We start from the raw sequence: 26,803 nt of genomic DNA, 5'->3' as shown, positions 1-26,803 counted from the left end.
CATACAACTTCTTTTCTTTGCATTCGTCCCCAAACACAGGTTTCTTGTAACATTCTTAATTTGAACCTGATATTTACTTGCCTCCTTTGCTCTATAATTCACCTCCACAACCACTCCATTCACTGTCATGTGCAACCTGAAGTCTATCTACCAAGAGATTCTTCCCCCTTATAAGGGAGGTAGCCAAGTCAAGACATGCACCCACTCTCATTCACCATCCTTGTTTCCCTCTCATCTTAGCTCCTCATGGATGATGGGTCATTCCTATTCCCTGCCCACTGTCCAGGTCAGAAGCAATGCAGCAAGACACAGTGCATCCACAGCCAGGCTGCTTACATAGTAACCCTCCCTCCTTGTCCCTTTGTGCAGAAAATAGAGAAAGTTGGGAGAAATCTCTTTGGGCTGCATCAGAATATCATCCATATACAATTATTCTCCACTCACTCCCATCCCCTGAAATATTCTCCATTTAATCCAGTTTCATCCTTGAAGTTCATAATCTGTCACCATCATTACTCTTTGTACAAAACTCTCTAATGCAGATGAATGAGGTGTGGCTCCAGTCCACAAGAATGACCCCAACTAAAGTTCCTAACGCTGTGACCACATATAACTATGCAATCAATAACCCAGTACATGCAAAGTAACATTGAATGTCAATGTCGTATAAATGAAATATTTGTTAAAGCCAATAAACACATACTCCCTGTTCAGTAACAGCTCGGTCATGAACATAGATGTGGCCTCGCGATGTGACAGCCCAAACAGCATAAGGTGAAGGCCCACCTGTTATGCCACGTTCTACCAAGCAACCTGGAGGTAGATAAATTGCTTTATTACTAAACAATTCTAAACAAAATTACTAAACAATACTAAACAATTATTAAACAATACTAAAAACTAAACAGCAGCCTTGCTGAGGATGTGCTGTGTCTTGCTACATTGCCTCTGACCCTGGGCAATGGGCGAGATGCAGGGATGACCCATCATCCAGGAGGACCCAAGAAAAGAGGGAGGGAGGGAGGGAGGGAGGGGTGGTGAATGGGAGTGGAGTGGGTGGGGATGAAATGGGTGGGAGTGGAATTATGCCTTTTGACTTTGGGTATCTCCCTTGTCTGAAGGAAAAACCCATTGGTATATGTATGTATATGTACTAAACAATCATTTTTATTAATTAATAGTCAGTTTTATTAGTAAACAATCTTCATGAAGGCATTGATGCTCTCTTTGCAATTTTTTTCACTCATCATTTCATCAATCCTATCTGCCAGCTCAATCTCCATCTCTACTCTCTGCCTCACTTCCATATTTCTTACTCTATCCATTCACATAACACCTGCCAAACTTCCTATATACTTCATGTCAAACACATTATGTCTATTTCTTTCTGCCTCATTCAAATTCAATCTCTGATCCACACATTCCCATGGGCACAATCACTCCCTCTTACCTTCTCATATTAATCATCAGATACCTATTTCTCACAATGCTTTTCATTCCCACCACTTGCTTCCCTTACTCAATAATGCACCTCTACCTCCATTCCTTCACTCCCTGCTTCAAGTATCACTTCCTCCAGCCTCTCACTCTTTAATCTCATCTATAAATCTCCACCATCATTCCTTGTACATCTAATTAGTTTACTTTTGCTCACATTTATCTTCAGTTCTTTCCAGCCAAACTCAGCTACCAGCTGCTTCAATCTATTCTCCAGCTCAACTGCATGTGCAGTGTCATCTGCATATAACAGGATCACCTACTTCTTTCTATTCTCACTCATTAACTCCAATCCCCTACCCAGCACCCTTGGGTTCACCTCCCTAACCTTATACACATTGAATAACCTAGTTTCCTAAACATGAAGCATTTGTGGTCTCAAGAGTTTCTGACAAATTATTCTCAACCTGTGAACAACTTTTTCCATTCCAGGAGATGCTTTCTTTTTTCATCTGGCTCTTGCTGGGCTACATCATTCATCCCCGTGGCAAACATTGGTAGTGAAGGGATTAAAAATAAAAACTACTCACCTGAGGTGATGTGGTTGAGCCAGTCCTCTGCATCAGTCTCAGCATCAAAGAGGAGGGAGTGTGGATACAAGGGGTCAATGGGTGTGTACAGGGCAAGAATGGGACGGTAGGGAGGTTCAAGTGTCAAAAGACAAGCCGACACATCACTCAGGGATATTTCCATCTGTCAAAAAAACAAAGCATATTTGAAAATGTATATCTATACATACATACCAAATGGTTTTGAACACTACTTCATTTCATTACAGAAGGACAGAGGCATACCCCAGCTATTACTGTTTCTCTAGGATAACCTGGGAATATGACCTGGGAGCTAATAGTGTGGTAGCCTGAAAACACCTGGGAACCACTGGTCTGGCTTTTGAAAATCTCTTCTTTGTCTCTAATTGTCCAGATGTTTGGCTTGTTTTGTCCATCTGCTTGTGCTACACTTTTCACCTTCTCAGTAACTGTGAAGGCAATGCTAGCTGTTTAAGGCTTTCCAATCTCACTAGCATCAGCACTATAAAATTATAACTTAGACATGAACATATCAATACAGTGGAGCAAATTCAATACAACTTGAAAGCGCATCATAAATCAAATTTATGACTATTAGATGCTTCTTGCTGTCCTGCATGATGGTTGGCTGTTCAGATGTTTCGATCACATGACCGAAATAAACTATGTATATTTATGACCATGTGTTATGTGAGTTACCCATACTTGAAAGATAATTCAATCTCATCTCTCTATCCACAATGAACATATTTTTTTCCAATACTCAATGCCATTACCTTACTATGACGTCTCAGGGTGTAGTCAATGCACAATTTGGCTCTGTTTCTGTCTTGCTGTGAGGACATGCTGAGTGCCAAAGAAGCAGGGGTCCAGTGGCTGCTCACCAACCATCGGCACTGTCCTGACACTACCCATCCTACACCTTCCACTGCTTCCTCATATTGCCTGTTCAAAGGTGGAAAATCAGTAACAAAGAATTTCTAGATTAAATCAAGTAACAATTATCTTTTGACCAATGACTGTAACTATACTATATACATACATTATACATAAAAGCCTTCTCTCCCTTACAAGGTAGGTAAGTGTGTGTGTGTGTGTATTTACCTAATTGTAGTATACAGGAAAGGAGCAATGCTTGACGACGACAACGAGGACGAGCCGGATGACATTTAATTTGCAGGTAATGATTTATTAAACACAGGTTAGGTTAGGTTAGACGAATTTATCACCCTTTCATATCTTCGACGTCGGCATCTATCATAACAAACATGGCGTACCATTCGTCCGACACGACTTCGTTACTTACGAAATCTGTTTCAGCACATTTTTTGTTTTTTATTTCCGCTTACAAAATTGCATATTACGTTGATACATTATAATTTACAAAATTAATAATCAATTTTTTATTGCTATATTGCGCCCATGGTTGAAACTAAAAATTTACCTTCATTTGTAATCCTGTGTTTTTAAGTGAATAGAGAATTCCGGGAATAAAATTGCTATGTTGGTTTTATTCCCCACAATTCCCGTAACGTGTTTGTTGTTTTTTAGGAGTATTGGTAGGGCATACTGTCCATGGAGGTGGTCTGATTTCACTGACCAAAATAAAAATATTTATGATTTATTTTTGTAATTTTGCTAAATCCCAACCAATTTTTCTCATTCAACAACAAAAATGTTGTTCTGAATGCACTCACATATGCATGATTATCCGATGACGAGACCAGGTGCACCTTATGGTCAGGTGCGCCTTATGTAAGGACAGTGAATAGCAAATTACGGGTGCGCCTTATGGTCCGAAAAATACGGTAATTTCTTCATCTAAATAGATAAAAGCCACCTTTCTTGATCTTAGCAAGTTGTAGGATTCTCCAACAATTTTGTTTATTTATTTATCAGGGGACAAGTCATTTGAGATAATTACCCCAAGGTCTTTTTTTAGATCCCACTTCTTCACTTCCTTTGTTCCAATTGTATATTGTCCTGATATTCTTTTTTTACTTTTTCTGAACTCCATTATGCTACATTTCTTAATGTTGAAATCTACTTCCAACTTCTGACTCCATTTCCAAACCTTGTAGTGATTCACAATCCATTTTGGTTTTCACTTTACTCAACAATTTCTGACTCTATTTCCAAACCTTGTTTAGGTCTCTGTAGTGATTTGCAATCCATTTTGGTTTTCACTTTCCTCAACAATATAACATCCCACATCTTCATCCATGTCATTTACATAAATAGCAAACATTATTGGAGCTAATACTTCTGTGGAACTCCACTAATCACCTTTTCCCAACCTGAACACTTTTCTCTGAGCACTATTCTCATTTTTCTATCATGCAGGAAATCCTCCATCCAGTTTAGTAGGTTACCTCCTATGTTTTCCAGTTTTTGTTTTTCTAATAATTTTTTGTGTGGTAATTTGTCAAAGGCTTTTTGTAAGTCTAGGAAAGCACAATCAGCCCATTTATCCCTTTCTTGTATTATATCTATAAGTCTTGAATTTGAAACAGATTAAATTTGTAGCACATGAGCATCCCTGTCTGAATCCAAATTGTCTCAAGTTTTCTTCCAGGTGTTTTATTCATCGCTACCTCCTTTGTAAGGGGGAAAAAGCCTTTGGTATATGTTTTATCCATCTATTCTTGATCATCTCAGTCCCCTATTTCATTATTTGGCAATCCTCCCCCACACTCATCAAATAAGGAAATAGGCAATAACTGGTTTACCAATAGAGAGGTTAATGAATGGAATAGACTTAGTAACCATATAGTGAGCACTGTAACTAATAATTGTTTTAAGAAAAGGTTAGATAACTTTATGGACGGGAATGACAGATGGTAATGGACATGGAACTGCCTTGTGTACACCTTACAGTCTCTTGGAGTCTACACCATTCTTATGTTCAAATCTGAGACACTTATGGAACAGATGAGAAGAACATACCCTCAGGCTGTATCACTTAATCTATTTCCAACCACTCTCCAATCACTCCTATCTTTCACATTCCCTCTTCCTTGCTTGACATCCAATGTCCCCTTCACTCTGTCCATCCACCTCATTCTTGATCTTCCCTCAAGCACACTATAACCACTTCTGCTCTCCAAACTCTTTTTGCAAGTCTTTCTTCACTCATTCTTTCCATATACCCAAACTATTTCAGCACTCTTCAATCAATCCAATCTGCCAGCTCTTTCTCATCTCCATATTTCTCACTCTATGCATCCTTGTAACACTCACCATACTTCTTAAACACTTCATCTCAACCACATTTTAGCTCTTCCTATTTTGCTAACTTCAAACACCTAGTCTCCACTCAAGACTGTTTCCCTTGTTCTGTAATGGCACCTTTCGCAGTCAGGCTCGTAGATTCCTATTAGTGCTAGAATTTTCAATTGTCTCGGATTTCACTTGGCAAAGGGGTGACTTAGCTAATTTGGAAATTTAAAAAAAATACAACATAAATTGCTGCATAAGTGTATTCAAAATTAAAAACATGACTCTTAATGTTATAATTTTTACTTACTGGTGTGTGATAAGGCTTTGTTAATTTAATTATAACATAAAACTAAAAATAGGTAATTATTTTTACTGAAGTAAGTATGAGCAGTAAAAATAAGAGGATGTTGATTTCGGTTTGTGCGTTTTATCCGAGAGTGTTGAAAAATAATGGATGTATCACCGTCACGTCCTGTATATGAAGATAATCAGTGAGATAAAAGATAACAACAGTGGTGGCAGACTTATGAAGTGAGCGACGTTTGTGTAAACAATAGCCTCTTAGATCTGCTGGGAGCTATTTTCAAACAAATATGACTAATTTTACGGGTGCCGTGGAGGACTGCACGTCAGATTCAAGAAAAAGTAAGAGAAAGACAAACCGTAATCATACCGGAAAAATTAAGTCTTTGATGCAATATTATATTTTCTATACATTACATAGATTTGCCTATTGCTTGGTGCATTCAAATGAAAGTATATATCAGTATACGTCCATTGAAGTCGGTAGAAAATGACAAATTGCTTGGCTTGATACAATTATAGGCTGTTTTACGAATATCATCTGTAATTATAAATAGAGGATCAAATAATGCTATATGCCGTTTGTAATCATGAAATTAATTTACTTAAATTTCAGACTCAATAATGTACAACGATACACCTCTGTAAGCTTATAAAACTTGCCCAAAAAAGTATTTATTTTCAGGCAAGAATTACAAAATCTGGCGGTGTCTGGTATCAAATCGCTCACTGCGAAAGGTCCCATTCCTCTCCACCTACACTCCCATACTCCCTGCAACATGTGACCCCAAATGTCAACACAAAGATCTTTACTTCCTATGACCTCTAACCCACAAGCACTCCTCTGTACATCTCATCACCTTACTTTTGCCCCACAATTAATTTCAACTTTCTTCTCTCCTTCTGTCTTAATATGCTCATTTTTATTGTCACCACTGCCCTCACCTCTTTATCCTACCATTTGCTGCTTCTTCCTCTGATCCCTCCCATCCTCCTCAACCTACATCCTGTCTATGTGTACTTTAACACTTTCTCTTTGAAACACCAATCCTTCCTCTACTTGTTACCCCATTATCCTTCACTAACCCCATATCTCTCTCAGCTTTGTCTGGTATTCTTTCCCTTTCTCCAGCTCATTCAATTTGCTCACCTTCAGTACTTCTCTATCTCTCACCCTTTCTCTTAACTGCCACTGTCAACTTTTCTTTTACTAAAATGTCCTCTTCCCATAACACATCAATTATATCCAGAACTCTTCCAGTGCTTTTTTTTGGGCACCATTATATAGTTCACTAATATGCTCTCAACTACCCTCCAACCCACCACCCTAGACCATGTATATTTATGCTTATCTTTCTTCTTAAACACTGTGTTTGCTATCATTTCCCTTTCAAAATACATCTCCAAAATCTCTCCCTATTACCTCATCAGTCAGATCACCTACTCTTACATCAAGGTCCCACAATAGCACTACATTTACATTTCTTATAAAAACTTAGAGTAAACAGCTTAAATGAGAAAGAAAAGGAGGAGTACAAGAAGAATTTGAGAGAGGAGTGGGAGGTAGCAAAGGATAGAGTAGAACTAGGAGTGAAGGAGGAATAGGGATGTTTCAAGGAGGGAGTCACAAGGTGTGCAAAGATGGTGTGTGGAACAAGGAAGATGGGAGAAAATAGAATGATGGGTAGTGAGTGGTGGGATGAGGAAGCAAAGAAGGTTGTACAAGAGAAGAAATGAGCATTTGCAGACTGGGTGCAAAATTGGATGAGAGAATCATATGAGAGGTACAAAGAAAAGATAAGTAAAGAATTAGATAAAGGAGGCATACAGGAGAGTAGATGTGAAATGGGGTAAGAGTATGACTGAAAAATTTTAAAGTAATAAAAAGATGTTTTGGAAAGAAATTGAGAGAGGAAGAAGAGGTGAATCAAGTAGAGAAAAAAGGGTAAATGGTGCTAAGAGATAATAATGGAAGAGATGGCAGTAAGAGGAATATGGGCAGAGTATTTTAGGGAGTTGCTCAATGTGAAGGAGGATAGGGAGGGAAAAGTAGTTGCAGTGGAAAGTACTAAGAAAATCCCAGTGATGAATGAGGAAAATGGAGAAATAAGAAAATGAGATGAAAGCAGTTCTTAAAATGATGACAGCAAGTAGGGCACCTGGGTTAGATGGGTGTCATATGGAGTGTCTATAAAAGGGAGGTACAGTGATGGTGGAATATCTGGTGAGGTTGTTTAATGTTTGTCTAAAAGAGGGCAGAGTGCCTCTATAGTTCCACTTTACAAGGGAAAAGGGGACAAGTGTGAATGTAGTAGTTTCTGAGGGATCAGTTTGTTGAGTGTAGTTGGGAAGGCTTATAGGAGGGTTTTGATTGAGAGGATTTGGAGAGGAACAGGAGGAATAATTAATTGTTGAGGAAGAGTGTGGGTTTAGGACAGGTAGGGGTTGTGTGGATCAATTATTGTGAGAAGGCAGATAGATAAGAACTGTTTAGGAAAAGGTGAGGATGTTTTTTGGGCCTCTGGATTTGGTAAAGGCTTATGACAGGGTAGACAGGAAGGCACTGTGGGAGGTATTGTAGATATATGGGATAGAAGGAAAGCTGTTAAGAACAGTCTAGAGTTTTTTACAAGAGTAGTAGAGCTTGTGTTAGGATTAGAAATGGAGAGAGTGAATGGTTTGAGGTAAAAGTGGGACTTCCTCAGGGATGTGTTATGTTGCCTTGGTTATTCAATTTATACATGGATGGAGTGGTACAAGAGGTAAATGCAAGGGTAGTAGGGGATTGGAGATGGTTAAAGAAAATGGAGAAAAGTGGGAGATAAGCCAGTTGTTGTTTGCTGATGACACTGCATTTGTAGCAGGTTAAGAGGAGGGATTGAGGAAGTTAGTGACAGAGTTTGGGAAAGTGTGTGAAAGAAGGGAGTTGAAGATAAAGGTAGGTAAAAGTAAGGTGATGAGATGTACAAGAGGAGAAAGTGGCAGCAGACTGGAAGTGAGTATTAAGGGAGAGAGACTGGAGGAAGTGAATAGTTTTAGATACTTGGGGGCAAATGTGGCAGGAAAGGGAGGAGTGGAGATAGACTGTAGATTAAGAGAAGTGAGTAAATGCCTTGGTGGATTAAAAAATGTCATGAGAAATAGACATTTGGGAGTGGATGCTAAGACGAGTGTTTGAAGGAGTAATTGTGCTGACAGCACTGTATGGGGCAGAAACATAGAACATAAGAGAGGAGGAGTTTGTGTTTGAGATGAGGTGCCTGAGAAGTATGATAGGGGTTACTAGATTGGATAGAGTGAGAAATGAGGTGAGGAGGAGAACGGGGGTGGAAAGGGAGTTGGGTGATAGGGTGGATGAAAGAGTATTGGGATGGTTTGGACACATGGAAAGAATGAGTGAAGAAAGACTAGTAAAAGAGGTGTGGAAGGCAGAGGTGGAAGGAGTGAACATGAGGGGGTGACCTAGGATGAGATGGATGGATGGGGTAAAAGGGGCACTACAAAAGAGAGGAATATCTGTTGAGGAAGGACGGGAGAGGACAGAAGATAGGGGTGAATGGAGAATGGTTGTGTATGGATGATGCTGTGATGCATGAGGGGAAATGGGTGGGGTATGGTGGGTGAGGGAGTATCTGTGAAAAATAAATTGACACAGCCCAGAGGGATTTCTCCCTGTCTTCTCCTTTTCTGCATGAGGGGATAGAGAGAGGGGATTGCAGATTTAATGAAGTGGCCTTGCTGTGGATGTGTTGTGTTTTGGGACACTGCTTCTGACCCAGGGCAGCAGGAGGTGCCAGGATAAGAGGGAGGAAAGGGGGTGGGTGGGAGTGGAGTATGTTAGGGATGGAATGGGTGGGAGTGGTTTTATGCCTTTGTTTTTTGGCTACCTCCCTTGTAAGGAGGAAAAAGCCTTTGGTATATGTATATAATAGGCAGCAGGAATTACAAATATCTAAATCAAGTCAAACCAAGATTGACCTACCCCTTAAATGGAGCTGTCTCAGTATTATGACGGGTATGTAAAAGCTCTAAGATCTGCTTACGCCAGGGCTGTTCTTCAGAGCCAGTACTGTACCTGTGCAAGGTAGGAATTCAACTTTAGGATATGGTGAAAAAAAATATATATATATATTATATGCATGCTCTAACAACCCCCCTTTTTTCTGCTAATGGCAGATGCACATTGCCCCAGGTAATTGAACACAAATGGATTCAAATAAACTTACCATTTTGGCATATTATTAGGAGTAATCCAGCACCCTCCGGCTGTTACCCACACCCAAAGATGGTCTTCCTGAAGGGGAAGTAGTGCACATCCAGCAAGTGAATCTTCCCGCATTACTACCATTGAGCCTGAACTGCTATTACTAGGGTGCCGCAGACGTAATGCTAGGGACTGGTCATCACTAGAGTTGCAACGAGATGCATTTTCGACATCACTCATGTTTGGATTACAGAGACTTTCGTGGATGCTAGGACTCTCAAGGGTCACTGAAGGAATGGCTCCTGAGGGGGATGTGTCAGAGAAACTGCAGTTCAGGGGAAGGGTCTCGCTCATCACTTCACCCACTTTAGTTCTGTCATTTACATAGGATGAGCTTGGCACTTCTTGGGACACTTTCTCACTTGAATCAAAGTGAAGGGATGCTATGCTTTCTCTTACATCTAAAACCCCCTCTTTTGTTACACCCTGACACTCGTTACTCTGTCTTACACAATTACAATTTTCTTTAGATTTTTCACTACCACTGTTTTTGCAGGAACAATCCCCTCTGTCCTGTTCTTGTATGTATGAGTTCTCCCAGCCTGTGTCATCCACTTGACTCACAAAGTCAACTATGGTCTCAGACACAATAGAGGAACTTGACGATTGCACCATATCACTTGCATTTAAATAGTCCATCTTGCTCTCGTTTCCTATCTCCTCCCGCTCTACATCACATTTCCTTTCAACTCCTGATTCTGCAAGAGACCTCTGATCCACACAGTCCTTCACGCTTTTGTCTTCTTTTTGGCACAAGCTTTCCTGTCCACTTTGTACATTTATTGAACTATTTTTGAATAAGGTTTCCATAGCATGTTCCATACAGCCCCCAGCTTCGGACAAGCTCATTTCACCACTTTTGCTATCAAAGCCACTGGACCATGATGCTCGGCTCCCTGCAAAGATGGGGCATACAATCATTATTACATTAAATATGTACAAACACTCATACCTTGACTTCTATAGATGGGGTGAAAGGGACATTGAGCAAGAACATAAGAATGAAGGAGCCTGCAAGAGACCATAAGGTAGGAGATAAGGGCGAGTGGAGAATGGCTATGTATAGATGATACTGTGTTGCAAGGAAGGGAAGGGGTGGGGGGTAGGGAGTGGTTATGTGTGAATGATATTTTGATGCAACCCAAAGGGATTTCTCCACATCTTCTCTTTTTCTGCATGAGAGGATGGAGATGGGGGGTTCGCCATTTACATCAAGCATTTTTACTGTGGATGTGCTGTCTTGCTGCAATGTTTCTGACCCAGGGCAGTGAGCAGAATATAGGGATAACCCATCACCCATGAGGAGCTAAGATGAGAGGGAGGAAAGGGTGGTGGATGGGAGTGGAATGGGAGGGAGTAGGTATGTGCCTCTATGTGGAAAACTGTTTTTCTTCAGATCTCTCCTATAACTATGTTTTTTGAGTTTCTTTCCATGTCCTCTTGTGTTTCTCTTGTCCCAGTTTAACAAGTCTTCTCTATTGAGTATTTCTGTGCCCTTCATGATTCTGTAGATGGTCAGTAGGTCGCCTCTCTCTCTTCTTTGCTCCTGAGTCGGTAACTCCAGTTTCGCCAATCTCTCCTCATATGACATTTTTGTAGTTGCTCTCTGGATTCTTTCTATTTTCTTTATATTCTTTTTGGTACTGGTGACCACAATGTCGCCGCATGTTCTAGTCTAGGCCTTATCAGTGTGACCAATATTTCTTTAATCATTTCTTCGTCCAAATATGTAAATGCCACTTTTGTTGATCTTAGCAGGTTATAGGATTCTCCAACAATTTTGTTTATCTGTTTATCATAGTACAAGTCATTTGAGATAATTACTCCCAAATCTTTTTCGGATCTCTCCTTCTTTACCTCCTTAGTTCCAATTTTATATTGTCCTGATATTCTATTTTTACTTTTCCAAACTCCATTATGCTACACTTCTTAATATTGAAGTCCACATCCCATTTCTGACTCCAGTTCCATACCTTATTCAGGTCTTCCTGTAGTGATTTGCAATCCTTTTCAGTTTCTACTTTCCTTAACAATTTGGCATTGTCTGCAAAGAAGCTCATGTAATTGCACATCATCATCCACGTTATTCACATAAATAGCAAACATTATTGGAGCCAATACAGATCCTTGTGGAACTCCACTGATCACCCCTTTCTAACCTGAATATTTTTCTTTGAGTACTACTCTCATCTTTCTAGCATTCAGGAAGTCCTCCATCCATTTTAGTAGGTTCCCTTGTATCCCTCCTATATGTTCCAGTTATTTTAATAATTTTTTGTGTGGTACTTTGTCAAAAGCTTTTTGTAAGTCCAGGAAGGCACAATCAGCTCATCCATTCCTTTCTTGCACTATGTCTATTAATCTTGAGTAAAAATATATTAAGTTTGTGGTACATGATCTTCCTTGTCTGAACCCAAATTGTCTTGGGTTTATCATATTATTATCTTTCAGGTGTTTTACCCATTTATTCTTGATGATTTTTTCACAAATTTAGGTTATAGTGCTTATTAGTGAGACCAGCCTATAGTTAGTTGGTTCTTCCTTGTTTCTTCCTTTATATATTGGTACAATGTTAGCATTTTTCCAGTCTTTTGATATTTTTCCTTCTTTAAGTGAGCAACTTATGTTATGTATTTTGTCCGTTAGTTTTTCTTTGCATTGTTTTAGAATCCAATTTGCAATTCCGTCCAGGCCATGTGATTTCCTGATGTCAAGGTTTGATATATGTTCCATTATTTCTTTGTGTTTTATTATTACCTTGCTCATGGGGGGAGATCGCCTTTCATTTCCTTTGTCCCAATATTGTGCTTTCTCTCTAGTGAAAACAGACTTGAAGTGATTATTCATGACTTTGGCCATTTCTAATTCTTCTGTGTATTCTATATTCCCTTGGCATAGTTTCGCCATTTCCTGTTTATTTTTAAGTTTACCATTCACAAATCGATAGAATAGCTTGGGTTGCTCTTTGCATTTATCTATAATGCCCTTTTCATGATTCTTTTTTTCCTCTCTTCACACTTTTACATACTCATTTCTATAGTTTATACATACGGTACTTGTCATTTTTAATTATTTTTTATCTTTTCTCCATCTTTTCCAAGCTCTGTCCCTTCTATCTTTTGTCTCACTGCATCTTTTGTTGAACCAGCATTTAATGTACACTCTCTCTAGGTTCTGTCTTGGTATGTGCCTGTTCACCCCTTCATTGTAATTATCCATCAAGATATCCCATTTCTCTTCCACTTTTGTCTCATCCATGTAAAAATTTTCCCAATTTGCATTCTAGAGGAATTTCTTTAGTTTTCCAAAGTCTGTTTTGCTGTACATCAATCTTCCTCTCCTATGCTTTTCATTTCTCTCCATGTATATTTCTTCCTTTACTTCAGTCTCAATGAGTATATGGTCACTCTTTCCAATTGGTGTCTTGTACTGGCATCATGAGACACAAATGGGTACACAAGGGTACACAAGGATGCCAGCATCGGTGTCTCGATTATATATATATTTTTGTAGTTGTACATGAGTTACCCCTGCATTCTGTGAACTTTTTTTTATCACATTTTCTACGTTTATTATTACTCAGGGTAAAAGAAAATGAGTAATACAGTAGTGACTTTATATTTTATAATGCAAATAGTGTGATACAAAATACATATGGCAGCAGATGTTGTGCATGAGAATATGAGTTGTACTGAAGTGGGTGATCAGAGCAGGTAAAGCACAAGAGTTAGATGGGTGTCATGTGGAGTGTCTAAAAAAGGGAGGTACAGTGATAGTGGACTGACTGGTGAGGTTATTTAATTTTTGTCTAAAATAGGGTAGAGTGCTGGAGACCGGAAGAGTGCCTCTATAGTTCCTCTTTACAAGGAAAAAGGGGACTATTGTGAGTGTAGTAGTTTCTGAGGGATCAGTTTGTTGAGTGTAGTTGGGAGGGCTTATGGGAGGGTCTTGATTGAGAGGATTAGGAGAGAACAGAGGGAGTAATTGGTGAGGAAGTGTGTGGATTTAGGAAAAGTACAGGTTGTGTGGATCAGATTTTTGTGGTAAGTCAGATATGTGAGAAAGCTTTAAGAAAAGGTAAGGATGTTTTTTGGGTCTTTATGGATTTGGAAAAGGCTTATGACAGGATAAATAGGAAGGCACTGTGGGAGGTGCAGATATATAGGATAGGAGGAAGGCTGTTAAGAGCAGTCAAGAGTTTTTACAAGTGTAGTAGAGTTTGTGTTAGAATTAGAAATGGAGAGAGTGGGTGGTTTGAGGCAAACAAGGGATTTTGCCAGGGATGTATCATGTCACCATGGCTGTTCAGTTTATACAGACGCTCCTCAACTTACGTTTTAGTTACATTCCGAACGGCCGAACGTAACGTGAAAATGAACGTAAGTTGTTACTCTACGTTCCAGTAATGTATGACCGTTCATACTGTACTATACATCCATAAATTCTATTACAGTATCTTATAGAACACCCCTAAATCATTAATTATAAACAAAACATTGTAAAATAATACCATTAATTTCAAATAAATTAAATTCAAGCAACATAAAGTGAGATGGTGGAGGAGAAGGAGGAGGGGGAGGAGGAGGCAAGGCATGTTCAGTCTGTCATTTGTGCCATGTAAACAATGGACGCAGCATCATGCATAAGTATCGTTTGAACATCTCATACTACGGATAGCGCGCTAAACTAAAAAATTCACTCAAAAAATGTTTTTTTTTTTACAATTTTTTTTTTTAACAGTCAGTTCAAACGTAAAATCGAAAAAACGTAAAACGAATGAACGTAAGTAGAGGAGCGTCTGTACATGGATGGGGTGTTGCAAGAGGTAAATGGAAGGGTAATTGGCTGGGGCTTGGAGATGGTTAAAGAAAATGGGAGAAAAACAGGAGATATGTCAGTTGTTATTTGTTGACGACACTGTGCTTGTAGCAGGATCAGAGGAGGGATTAAGGAAGTTAGTGATGGAGTTTGGGAAGATGTGTGAAAGAAGGAAGTTGAAGACAAATGTCGGTAAGGTGATGAGATGTACAAGGGGAGAGGATAGCAGCATGTTGGAAGTGAGTATTAAGGGAGAAAGACTGGAGGCAGTGGTGAATGTGTTGGGAGAGGGAGGAGAGGAGGTGAATGTAGACTGAGAGAAGCAAGTAAATGCCTTGGGGGGGGGTTAAAAAGTATAATAAGAAAGAGACATTTGGGAATGGATACTAAGAAGAGATTGTATAAAGGGGTGATTGTGCAGACACCACCGTATGGGGCAGAAACATGGAACATAAGTGAGGAAGAATTTAAATGTGTTCAAGATGAAATGTCTGATCACCTTACTTTTACCCACATTTAACTTCCTTCTTTTACATGCCTTCCCAAACTCCGTCACTAACTTCCTTAATCCCTCCTCTGATATTGCCACAAGTGCAGTGCAGTCAACAAACAACAACTGGCTTATCTCTCAATTTTCTCCATTTTCTTTAACCACCTCCAATACCCGACCCATTACTCTTGCATTTACCTCTCACACCACCCCATCCATGTATAAATTGAACAGCCAAGGCGACATAACACATCCCTGGTGAAGTCCCACCTTTACCTAAAACCACTCACTCTCTCCATTTCGAATTGTAAAAATAAATAAAATTAAATAAACAAAAATAAAGTGGCACACATTCAAGACCTACCTGGACGAGGGGAAGGTGAAGGGCTGGGTGGGCTATCTGAAGGTTGCATGGGAAGGGACAGCAAACGCCACGTCTTCCCACTAGGTTCGAGTACTGATACGCCTGTGCGCACATAGAGGCTGTAGTCATCAGCACCTATTCCTATAACCTAGCAAATAAAGATCAATTACAAAACTTGACTAAGGCTTGTTTAAGAACATACACTACACAATATTTAAATGTAAAAACACACACACTCGGATTTCAGTTCCATTTTCTGTCTCAACTGTCTCTAACTCTATGTAGGTGATGGTAAACATTCCATTCAGAAGTGGGGTACCCCTTTGATAGTGACATGGTTAATGAAAACTACATACAGCCCACTCACCTGGTCATTGGGTCCCACAGAAAGAGAGTTGAGCCTGCCAACCATGTGCAACCATGAGATTCCAACCTCACTGTTTAGATCTGAGTTTGTTTCACCATTGCTGTCCACCATGGTGCCAAGGCCTCTGCGGAACCAGATGCTGTGGTCTCTGGCTACGGCCCACACCACCCGGACCCCAACAGAGATGCATGCAAGCTTGCTCCCATTTGGGGGTTCTACATGCACCCAACTTGTGCCTGTTGAGGTTGCAAATAAAATACAATGAGAAAAAAAATAAAATAAAATAAAATAAAATAAAACAAATAAATAAATAAATATACATATATCCCCATTCCTCCTCCATTCATAGCCCTATTATGAGTGAAGGAAGAAACTTGGGACTGTCTTCTATGTTGTACACCTGTGGGGCAGTTTCTATGTCATCAAGTTATAGTACCAGGAGGAAGGGAGCAGTTACCGGTAGTCATCTCCCCTTATGTAATAAAATGGAGGAATTACAATTTAAGTTGATAGAGACATGTTGGGCCCACTCCCAACTACAAGACTACAAGACAATCCTTAGGGCTTCACCTCTAGATGGAGGGGAATGTGTTGACAAGGTCTCAAGATGGACAGTAAGGCAATTACTCTTTCAGATGTTCATCCTGCTGGATCACCACTATCAGGTACTCATTACTGGCCCTCTCTTTGTAACGATACTGAAATGTTTAGTTAATTGGCAGTGTTCCTTTTACTGCTAATTTGATACTGTACTGCCTGAGTGTAAGAAATTATATACATCAACACATGCTAAACTGTGGCAGGTTCCTATCTCCTGGATAGTACAGCCAGATCCACCCACTGCAGGACAAAGCCACATGTATATGAGAAAAAAACTAAACATAAAAAACACCTGTTGGGTGTTCCCGGCTGATCCCTGTTCTGACAATGACTGCTCCATCCCAGGTCACTGCCCATACACGTCCCGACCTGCCAACAGATACAGAGGTCACTTCTTGCTCTGGGGCGGTCTCCACGTGGATCCATTTATGACCTTCTGGGCAGTTCCCTCTCACTCCTTCACGCACCATTACCTGTGTGCATAAGAAGTGGTTAAGAACTGATAGTTTCTATAATGGTTTCTTTAAAAATTTGAGTTTCAATAGAAGTTTTTGGAAAATTCAGATACTTTAGTTTAGATTTGCTACATGTAATACTCCCGTTGCCCTTTATTAGGTCCACCAAGACTGTGCAAAATATTCTACCACTGATACAGATTGATGACAGTATGAATAGATATAGATGTCATACCATATACTCATGATAGGTATGACAGTTGGAGAAAAAGACAGGACCCCACACATTTAGCTCTTTTCCTACATATTATGAGATACTGAAAATTAGGCAAATACAACCATTAAATAGTTTATATCTCGCCTACTAAATCCTACTAAATCATGTCTAGGGTATTGGCTGCCTGTTACTGTGGGGTTAAAAGCTGCTCTGTAGCATGCAGCTGATACTTTAGGGTCTACAGTATATGGGGCATCCCTATGGGCCAGAGCCACACATCATTTTGTCTGTGATAGAGGAAATATATTCATAGAGAAATGATACTTTATTATATTGCAACTGTCCCTCCGTTATGCTGTCTCTCTACTCTTAATACTGTACTGTACCACTTCTCTATTTATACTGTACAGTACCATTTCTCTATTTATACTGTACTGTACTGTACCACTTCTCTATTTATAATGTACTGTACCATTTCTCTATTCTAATTTATGAAGCGGCCTTGCTGTGGATGTGCTGAGTCTTGCAACACTGTTTCTGACCCAGGGCAGTGGACAGGATGCAGGGATGACCCATCATTCAGGAGGTGCCAAGATGGGAGGGAGGGAGGAGGGGGGTGGGTTGTATGGGAAATGGAATAGGTGGGAGTGGTTTCTATGCCTTTTTCTTTTCGGGGAAAAGCCTTTGGTATATGTATGTACCACTTCTCTGAATGTTCATTTCCTTTTTTCACTGAACGCTGTGGTGGGGGAGAAGAATACTGCCATCAAGTATAAAGGATTACAAAGGATTACAAAGGCGGAGCATGCCGACAGGAGACCTTTTGGTCCATATCTAGGTTGGATGCGAAAAAAAATCATATTAATAATAAAATAATAAATAAAAACTATACATACATATACCAAGGCTTTTTCCCCCTTACTAGGGAGGTAGCCAAAAAGGAAAAGGTATAAAATCATTCCCACCCATTCCATCCCTAAAGTAAATAAAAACTATAATAATGTAAATAACAAATAAAATAAATAAATGCATAGGTATGGTTAAATAATAAACAAACAGGTAAATACCAAATAATAATAAATTGACATATAACTAATAATAAATGAAAATCAAGTGGACAAATGAGGCAACAAAAAAGGGATGGTGATGGTATTAGGCATCCTACTCTCTGTAGCCCCACAGGGGACACTTCAAAAAAGGGGATAAAGGTCTGAGAGGAATTTTCTAACCAGAACCCTAAGGTTTGTGGATGTGGTATATATGAGGACCACAATGGAAATAAGCGTACATGCTTTTTGTGTTATCCTCGGCAATTTGCTTTTATTTATTCTGATCTATGTGTTCTTGTCATTATTTGCACCTCATGTACATTGATTCATTGCCAAATAAAGTCTATCTATCTATGAGAGTAAAAGGGAAGAGATAAGCAGTATGTTTGTGAGAAGAAAGATGGATATGTTGGCTTTGAGTGAAACCAAGTTGAAAGGGAGGGGTGAGTTTGGAAGTGTAGTTAGGAGGTTGTTAGGAATGAAGAGAGAACAAGGAAGAGAAGGGGTGGTTATACTACTAAATGAAGAGATATGTAAAGGAGTGGTGGAGTGGAAGGAGGTTTCTTCAAGGTTAAGGTGAATGAAGGTGAAACTGGGAAGGGAGATATGGGTTTTTGTAAGTACATATGGGCCTAGTAGTGAGAAGAGTGTAGAGGAAAGAGAGGCTTTTTGGACAGATTTAAATGGGTGCATAGAGGTTTTCAGGAGAAATGTCAATGTAATGGTATTGGGAGATCTTAATGCTAGGGTAGGAAATGAACCAACAGAGGGAGTGGTTGGGAAGTATGGAGTTCCAGGAAAATTGTAGTGAAGAGTTTATGGAGATGTGTCTTGAGAGTTGATGATAGCAAATACAATTTAGGAAGAGTCAAGCATAAGTACACATGGGAGAGGGTGGTGGATGGAAGGGTGGTAGATAGGGCTTTAATGGACTACATTGTGGTAACTAAGAGTAGGGAAGAATTTTGAAGGTACATGTTCTAAGGGGAGAGAGTTGGGGAATATCAGATCTTTTTAGGTAGAAGGTAAGTTGAGAGTGGAGGATAGATAGAAAAAGAGGAAAAGGACAGAAGGTAGGGAGGTGCTTAGAGTAAATTGTTTAACCACTTTGGTACAATGATGCCTAAGTAGACATCATGAAGCATGAGTGGGTGCACAAGGATGCTGGCATCAGTGTCTTCATTATATTTATTTTTTATAGTTGTGCACGAGTTACCACTGGATTATGTGAATTGGTTTGATCACGTTTTCTGTGTTTATTATTACTCAGAGTAAAAGAGAAAGAATAATACATACATACATACACATATACCAAAGGCTTTTCCCCCTTACACAGGAGGTAGCCAAAAGAAAAAGGCATAGAAACCACTCCCATCCATTCCATCCCCTAATTCCACTCCCCTTCCCTCCCTCTTATCTTGGCACTTCCTGGATGACGGGTCATCCCTGCACCTTGTCCACTGCCCTGGGTCAGAAGCAGTGTCACAAGACACAGCACATCCACAGCAAGGCCATTTCATTAATTTGGCAACCCCCCTCTCCGTCCCCCCATGCAGAAAATGAGAAGACGGGGAGAAATCCCTTTGGGCTGTGTCAATTCATTTTTCATAAATACTCCCTCACCCACCATCCCCCACCCACTCCCCCTCATGCTCCACAGTATCATCCATAAACAATCCTTCTCCATTCACCCCTATCTTCTGTCCTCTCCCATCCTTCCTCAACAGACATTCCTTTCTTTTGTAATGCCCCTTTTACCCCATCCATCCATCTCATCCTAGGACGTCCCCTCATGTTCACTCCTTCCACACCTCTTTTACTAGTCTTTCTTCACTCATTCTTTCCATGTGTCCAAACCATCCCAATACTCTTTCATCCACCCTATCTCCCAACTCCCTTTCCACCCCTGTTCTCCTCCTCACCTCCTCATTTCTCACTCTATCTAGCCTAGTAACCCCTATCATACTTCTCAGGGATTTCATCTCAAACACATTCAAACTCATTCTCTCTCCCTCATGTTCCATGTTTCTACCTCATATAAAGTCACTGCTGTATTACTCTTTCTCAAAAGAGAAAGAGCAATACAGCAGTGACTTTATATTTTATAATGCGAGTAGTGTGATGAATTATACACATGGCAGCCAATGCTATGCATGAAAATTTGACTCGTACTGATGTGGTTAAATGAGAAAGAAAAGGAGTACAAGAAGAGGCTGAGAGAGAAGAGGGAGTGAGTGAAGGATAGAGTAGAACTAGGAGTGGAGGAGGAAGGGGGATGGTTTAAGGAGGGAGTCATAAGGTGTGAAATGTTGGTGTGTGGAACAAGGAGGACAGGAGGAAATAGGAGGAAGGGTAGTGAGTGGTGGGATGATGAAGCAAAAAAGGTTGTAGAAGACAAAATGTGAGCATTCAGACTGGTTATAAAATAGGACAAGAGAATCATACGAGAGGTACAAAGAATAGAGACGAGAAGTAAAGCATAAGATGATGATTTGGTCTAACGTCACAAACTCTCCCCTATTGGGAGGCTAGGATGGTGCCCCTTACAAGGGACTTTGTAATGTGGAATTTAATGAACCATGCCCTTGGTTCAACTCGCCCTAAGCTGGGTTCAAATCGTCATCATCTTGACCTCTGCCGCAAGTAACGACGCCCTAACCCACTCGGCCAGCGAGCATCCAAAGCATAATAAAGGAAACAAAGAGGAGAGATGTGAAATGGGGTAAGAATATGACAGACATTTTTTAAAGTAATAAAAAGAGGTTTTGAAAGGAAATTAAGAGAGGAAGAGGAGGCAAATCAAGTAGAAAAGAAAAGGTAAAAGGTGCAGATGGAGAGATGATAATGGAGAAGGCAGTGAGAGGAAGATGGGCAGAGTATTTTTGGGAGTTGCTAAATGGGCAAAAGTAAGGTAATGAGATGTACAAGGGGAGAGAGTGACACCAGGCTGAAAGTGAGCATTAAGGGTGAAAGACTGGAGGAAGTGGATAGTTTTAGATACTTGGGTGCAAATGTGGCAGGAAAGGGAGGAGTGGGGGTGGAGGTAGAATGTAGATTGAGAGAAGCGAGTAAATGCCTTGGTGGATTAAAAAGTGTAATGAGAAATAGACATCTGGGAATGGATGCTAAGAGGAGGTTATATGAAGGAGTGATTGTGCCAACAGCACTGTATGGGGCAGAAACATGGAACATGAGAGAAGAAGAGAGAAGGAGTTTGAATGTGTTTGAGATGAAATGTCTGAGAAGTAAGATAGGGGTTACTAGGCTGGATAGAGTGAGAAATGAGGAGGTGAGGAGAAGAGGGGTGGAAAGGGAGTTGGGAGATAGGGTTGATGAAAGAGTATTGGGATGGTTTGTACACATGGAAAGAATGAGTGAAGAAAGATTAGTAAAGAGGTGTGGAAGGCAGAGGTGGAAGGAGTGAATATGAGGGGCATCCTAGGATAAGATGAATGGATGGGGTAAAAGGGGCATTACAAAAGAAAGGAATGTCTGTTGAGGAAGGATGGGAGAGGACAGAAGATAGGGGTGAATGGAGAAGGATTGTGTATGGATGATACTGTGGAGCATGAGGGGGAGTGGGTGGGGGATGGTGGGTGAGGGAGTATTTATGAAAAATGAATTGACTTAGCCCAAAGGGATTTCTCCCCGTCTTCTCATTTTCTGCATGGGGGGACGGAGAGGGGGGTCGCCGAATTTATGAAGCAGCCTTGCTGTAGATGTGCTGTGTCTTGTGACACTGCTTCTGACCCAGGGCAGTGGACAGGATGCAGGGATGACCCGTCATCCAGGAGGTGCCAAGATAAGAAGGAGGGAGGAAGGTGGAGGGGAGTGGAATATATAGGAAATGGAATGGGTGAGAGTGGTTTCTATGCCTTTTTCTTTTTGGCTACCCCTCAGGTAGGGGGGAAAAGCCTATGGTATATGTATGTATATGTATAATGCTAAATGTGAAGGAGGATAGGGAGGGAAGGGTAGTTGCAGTGGGAAGTGCTAAAAAAATGAGTGATGAATGAGGAAAATGGAGGAGAAATAAGGAAAGATGAAGTGAAGGTTGTTGTTAAGAAGATGAGAGCAGGTAAGGCACCTAGGTTGGATGAGTGTCATGCAGAATGTCTAAAATAAAAAAAAGGAGGTACAGTGATGGTGGACTGGAGGAGTGCCTGTATAGTTCCACTTTCCAAAGGAAAAGGAGACAAGTGTGAGTGTAGTAGTTTCAGAGGGCTCAACTTGTTGAGTGTAGTTGGGAAGGCTTATGGGAGGATTTTGATTGAAAGGATTAGGAGAGGAACAGAGGGAGTAATTGGTGAGGAACAGTGTGAGTTTAGGACAGATCAGACTGTGTGGATCAGATTATTGTGGTACATACATACATATACCAAGGCTTTTTCCCCCTTACAAGGGGGGTAGCTGAAAAGAAAAAGGCATAAAATCATTCCCACCCATTACATCCCCGAACACACTCCACACCCCTCCACCCTCCCTCTTATCTTAGCACCTCCTGAATGACGGGTCATTCCTGCACCTTGTCCACTGCCCTGGGTCAGAAGCAGTGTCGCAAGACACAGCACATCCACAGCAAGGCCGCTTCATTAAATCGGCGACCCCCCCCTCTCCGTCCCCCCACTGCATAAAATGAGAAGGCGGGGAGAAATCCCTTCGGGCTGCGTCAAATTTTGCTCACACATACTACCTCACCCCCCATCCACCCGCCCATTCCACCTCATGCTATCACAACATCATCCATATACAACCCATCTCTATTCATTGTGGTAAGGCATATATATGAGAAAGCTTTAGGAAAAGGTAAGGATGTTTTTTGGGGCCTTTATGGATTTGGAAAAGGCTTATGACAGGGTAGACAGGAAGGCACTGGGGAGGTACTGCAGATATATGGGATAGGAGGAAAGCTGTTAAGAGCAGTCAAAAGTTTTTACAAGAGTAGTAGAACCTATGTTAGAATTAGAAATAGAGAGAGTGAGTGGTTTGAGATAAAAGTGGGACTTCGCCAGGAATGTGTTATGCCACCTTGGGTGTTCAATTTATACATGGCTGGGGTGGTGCGAGACGTAAATGCAAAGGCAATGGGCTGGGAATTGGAGATGGTTAAAGAAAATGGAGAAAAATGGGAGATAAGCCAGTTGTTGTTTTCTGATGACACTGCCCTTGTAGCAGGATCAGAAGAGGGATTAAGGAAGTTAGATACAGAGTTTGGGAAGGTGTGTGAAAGAAGGAAGTTGAAGATAAATATGGGTAAAAGTAAGGTGATGAGATGTACAAGGGGAGAGAGTGGCAGCAAACTGGAAATGAGTATTAAGGAAGAGAGACTGGAGGAAGTGGATAGTTTTAGATACTTGGGTGTGAATGTGGCAGGAAAGGGAGGAGTGGTGGAGGAAAAATGTAGATTGAGAAAAGCCTTCACTTTTGTTTTTAGGATATATGCCCCGTGGGGCTACAGGGAGATGGATGCCTAGTCCCACTCCCCGTCCCTTTCTTCTCGCCTCTTACGATCCAAGTGGGATACTTGGTGGCAGTATTCTTTTCCCCCACCACAGGGAATTCCCCCATCACAGAAAGAGAATACTCAGAGAAATGGTACAGGACAGCAACAAGGGGTTGGGGGACAGCATAACGGAGGGACAGTCGTAGTATAAAAGTGTCATCATTTCTCTATGAACAGAGTTTTCTTCTATCATAGACAAAATGATGTGTGGCTCTGGTCCGTAGGGGCGCCCCATATAGACCCTAAAGTATCGACTGCATGCTACTTTGCCACAATAACAAGCAGCCAATACCCCAGAAAGGGGGAAAAAGCCTTGGTATATGTATGTATGAGAAAAGCAAGTAAATGCCTTGAGGGATTAAAAAGTGTAATGAGAAAAAAATGTTTGGGAATGGATGCTGCGAGATTATATGAAGGGGTGATTTTACCCACAGCACTGTATGGGGCAGAAACATGGGACATAAGTGAGGAAGAGAGGAGGAGTTTGAGAAAAAATGCCTGAGAAGCATGGTAGGGTTTACTAGGCTGGATAGAGTGAGAAACGAGGAAGTGAGGAGGAGAGTGGGGGTGGAAAGGGAGTTAGGAGATTGGGTTGATGAAAAAGTATTGGGATAATTTGGACACATAGAAAGAATGAGTAAATAAAGATTTGTAAAAGAGGTGTGGAAGGCAGAGGTGGAAGGAGTGAACATGAGAGGGCAACCAAGGATGAGATGGATGGGGTAAAAGGGGCATTGGGAAAGAGGGGAATGACTGTTGTGGAAGGAAGGGAGAAGACATAAGATAGGAGTGAGAGGAAAATGGTTGTGTATGGATGATGTGATCCATGGAAGGGAGTGGGTGGGGAAGGATTATGTTTGAATGATATTTTGATGCAGCCCAGAGATTTCTCCCTGTCTTCTATTTTTCTGCATGAAGCAGCCTTGCTGTGGATGTGCTGTATCTTGCTACATTGTTTCTGACCCAAGGCAGTGGGTGAGATACAGGGATGACCCACCATCTAGGAGGAGCCAAGATAAGAGGGACAGAGGGAGGTGAATGGGAGTGGAGTATGTGGGGATGGAATGGGTGGGAGTGGAATATGTGGGGATGGAATGGGTGGGAGTGGATTTTATGCCTTTGTGTTTTGGTTACTTCCCTTGTAAGGGGGGAAAAAGCTTTTTGGTATATGCATGTACTATCATGCCACAAATTATTACTTATTTTCTATTCAATCAAACCCTGGATTTTAGAATTCTTTTCAGTGAGCACATCTTACTCGTGCAAGTGCAGTTACGCCCCACACCATTAGGGCATCAGCATCCTCCCCAGGTACTTCTCCTCCTCCAACAGCAATGTCAATAAAGGGCTCCTGCAGAGGAATGAGAATGTTATTAACAAGCTGTGTAAGTGATAAAAAATCAACATAATAAAACAAACCCTAATACTGAACTTGTGGCAAATGGGATCATTTAAGGGGATAGACTACCTTGACAAAAAAGATCTCTTGATTAGGGATAGGAGGGCTTTCAGAGGTTGTGAGAAAAAATTAAGAAAGACATGTCTAAAGATGTGAAGAAATACAGTTTTCCATGCAGATGTATAAATGCCTGGAATAGCTTAGAAGGTGACATAGCCCAAGCTTGAAGAATATGTGAATTAAAATCTAAACATGATAATTGTAAATTAAGGTTATAGACCAATTTGGGACTGTACGGGACTCGACAAACACTGCTCCTTTCTTGTATACTACAATTGTACCACCATACAAAGGAAAGGACAGAAGAGAAAAAAGTAATCAGCCCATAAGGAAGTATTGTTTAGTGACTTAAAAACTTCTACATAAAGGATCTTTAGGAAGGTGGTTGACATACCTGAGTGTGATCTTTGTGCACTGGGGGCACTGCAGACCAAGTGTCCAGGGCCACATAGCGGCGGTAACGGACCCATTTCCGCCTCCGAACACAGGAGTTCCAACGTTGCTCAGCACTGTAGGTACGTGGAAAATCTACTGCATATGTCCAAGCCTGGAATAAAACAGATATTGAATTTGTATACCTAGCATCTCACTTTATAGATAATGGGACGAGTTGAAAAAAGGATCAAAGAAAGAAGAAGCTTCAGAAGAAGAAGAAGAAAAAAAAAAAAATATATATATATATATATATATATATATATATATATATATATATATACACACACACACACACTGTATATCACAAAATATGATGGTGGGATGGGTGGGAATGGTTTTTATGCCTTTTTCTTTTTGGCTACCTCCCTTATAAGGGGGAAAAAGCCTTGGTACATGTATATATGTATGTACAAAATACAAAGTCCCTCCAAAAAGTTTTCTGACAAGTATTTCCACTTACTTTGATTTTTTTTTTTTTTTTTTTTGCAAAGTGAGTGGATTTATGCTTTTGACTTTGGCTACCTCCCTTGTAAGTGGGAAAAAGCCCTTGGTATATTAGGTATTTCCAATCACTTTCCTTTCAATTTTTCTATCTTCCCCTCATGTTTACCTCTTCCCACTCTCCCTTCCACACTCAGTTTGCTGGTCTTTCCTCATTTTGTACATACATACATATACCAAGGCCTTTTCCCCCTTCCAAGGGAGGTAGCCAAAAAGGGAAAGGCATAAAAACACTCCCACCCATTTCATCCCCAAATACACTCCACACCCCTCCCACCCTCCCTCTCATCTGAGCACCTCATTTTGTATGTATGTATAAGTGTGTATTCCTACCATTTGGCACTTTGCTTTCCACTAAATCTCTTACATCCAGGGGGCCTTCTGTTAGCTAAATGAAACAGGGAAGTACCATCCAGAATAAAATTGATCTAGTACATCATATGGTTCAAAGGATTCAGCGCACTGCCAAAACAAAGGTGTGAAATTGTCACAAAGTTACAAAAAAGTTTAAAGCTGTAGCACACACTTACATAAACGCTCTTTGTTCACCTTTTTGTTAATTCATGGTGGACCACCCAAATAAAAGGATAACAACCCAACCACTCTGGTGTGTCTCTTTTGAATCTGGTGATTATTCTGTTTAATGTCACCATACTTCCCTATCAGGAGGTTAGGATGGTGTCCCTTACAGAGGATTTTGTAGTGTGCAATTTAATGAATCATGCCCTTAGT

General features: G+C 40.6%; 1 protein-coding gene across 2 annotated transcripts in view; it reads right to left on the bottom strand.

The window, feature by feature from the left end:
* The window catches only part of LOC143034399 (tectonin beta-propeller repeat-containing protein 1-like), a 78,243-nt gene that overhangs the window by 37,049 nt on the left and 14,391 nt on the right, over positions 1–26,803 (bottom strand). For both annotated transcript variants that reach the window (XM_076200399.1, XM_076200398.1), the window contains exons 4-13: positions 25,530–25,682; positions 24,935–25,027; positions 16,745–16,925; positions 15,853–16,088; positions 15,486–15,633; positions 9,776–10,709; positions 9,532–9,624; positions 2,804–2,972; positions 2,028–2,190; positions 704–813 (exon numbers count right to left, since the gene is read on the bottom strand). In XM_076200399.1, the coding sequence (XP_076056514.1) occupies positions 704–813; positions 2,028–2,190; positions 2,804–2,972; positions 9,532–9,624; positions 9,776–10,709; positions 15,486–15,633; positions 15,853–16,088; positions 16,745–16,925; positions 24,935–25,027; positions 25,530–25,682 (2,280 nt within the window). The remainder of the gene's footprint in view (positions 1–703; positions 814–2,027; positions 2,191–2,803; positions 2,973–9,531; positions 9,625–9,775; positions 10,710–15,485; positions 15,634–15,852; positions 16,089–16,744; positions 16,926–24,934; positions 25,028–25,529; positions 25,683–26,803) is intronic.

This window comes from Oratosquilla oratoria, chromosome 17, assembly GCF_046742065.1.
Source record: "Oratosquilla oratoria isolate Oo_2021 chromosome 17, ASM4674206v1, whole genome shotgun sequence".
In the NCBI taxonomy this organism is placed as follows: Eukaryota; Metazoa; Arthropoda; class Malacostraca; order Stomatopoda; family Squillidae; genus Oratosquilla; species Oratosquilla oratoria.
This window is presented reverse-complemented; position numbering and strand designations above follow the sequence as displayed.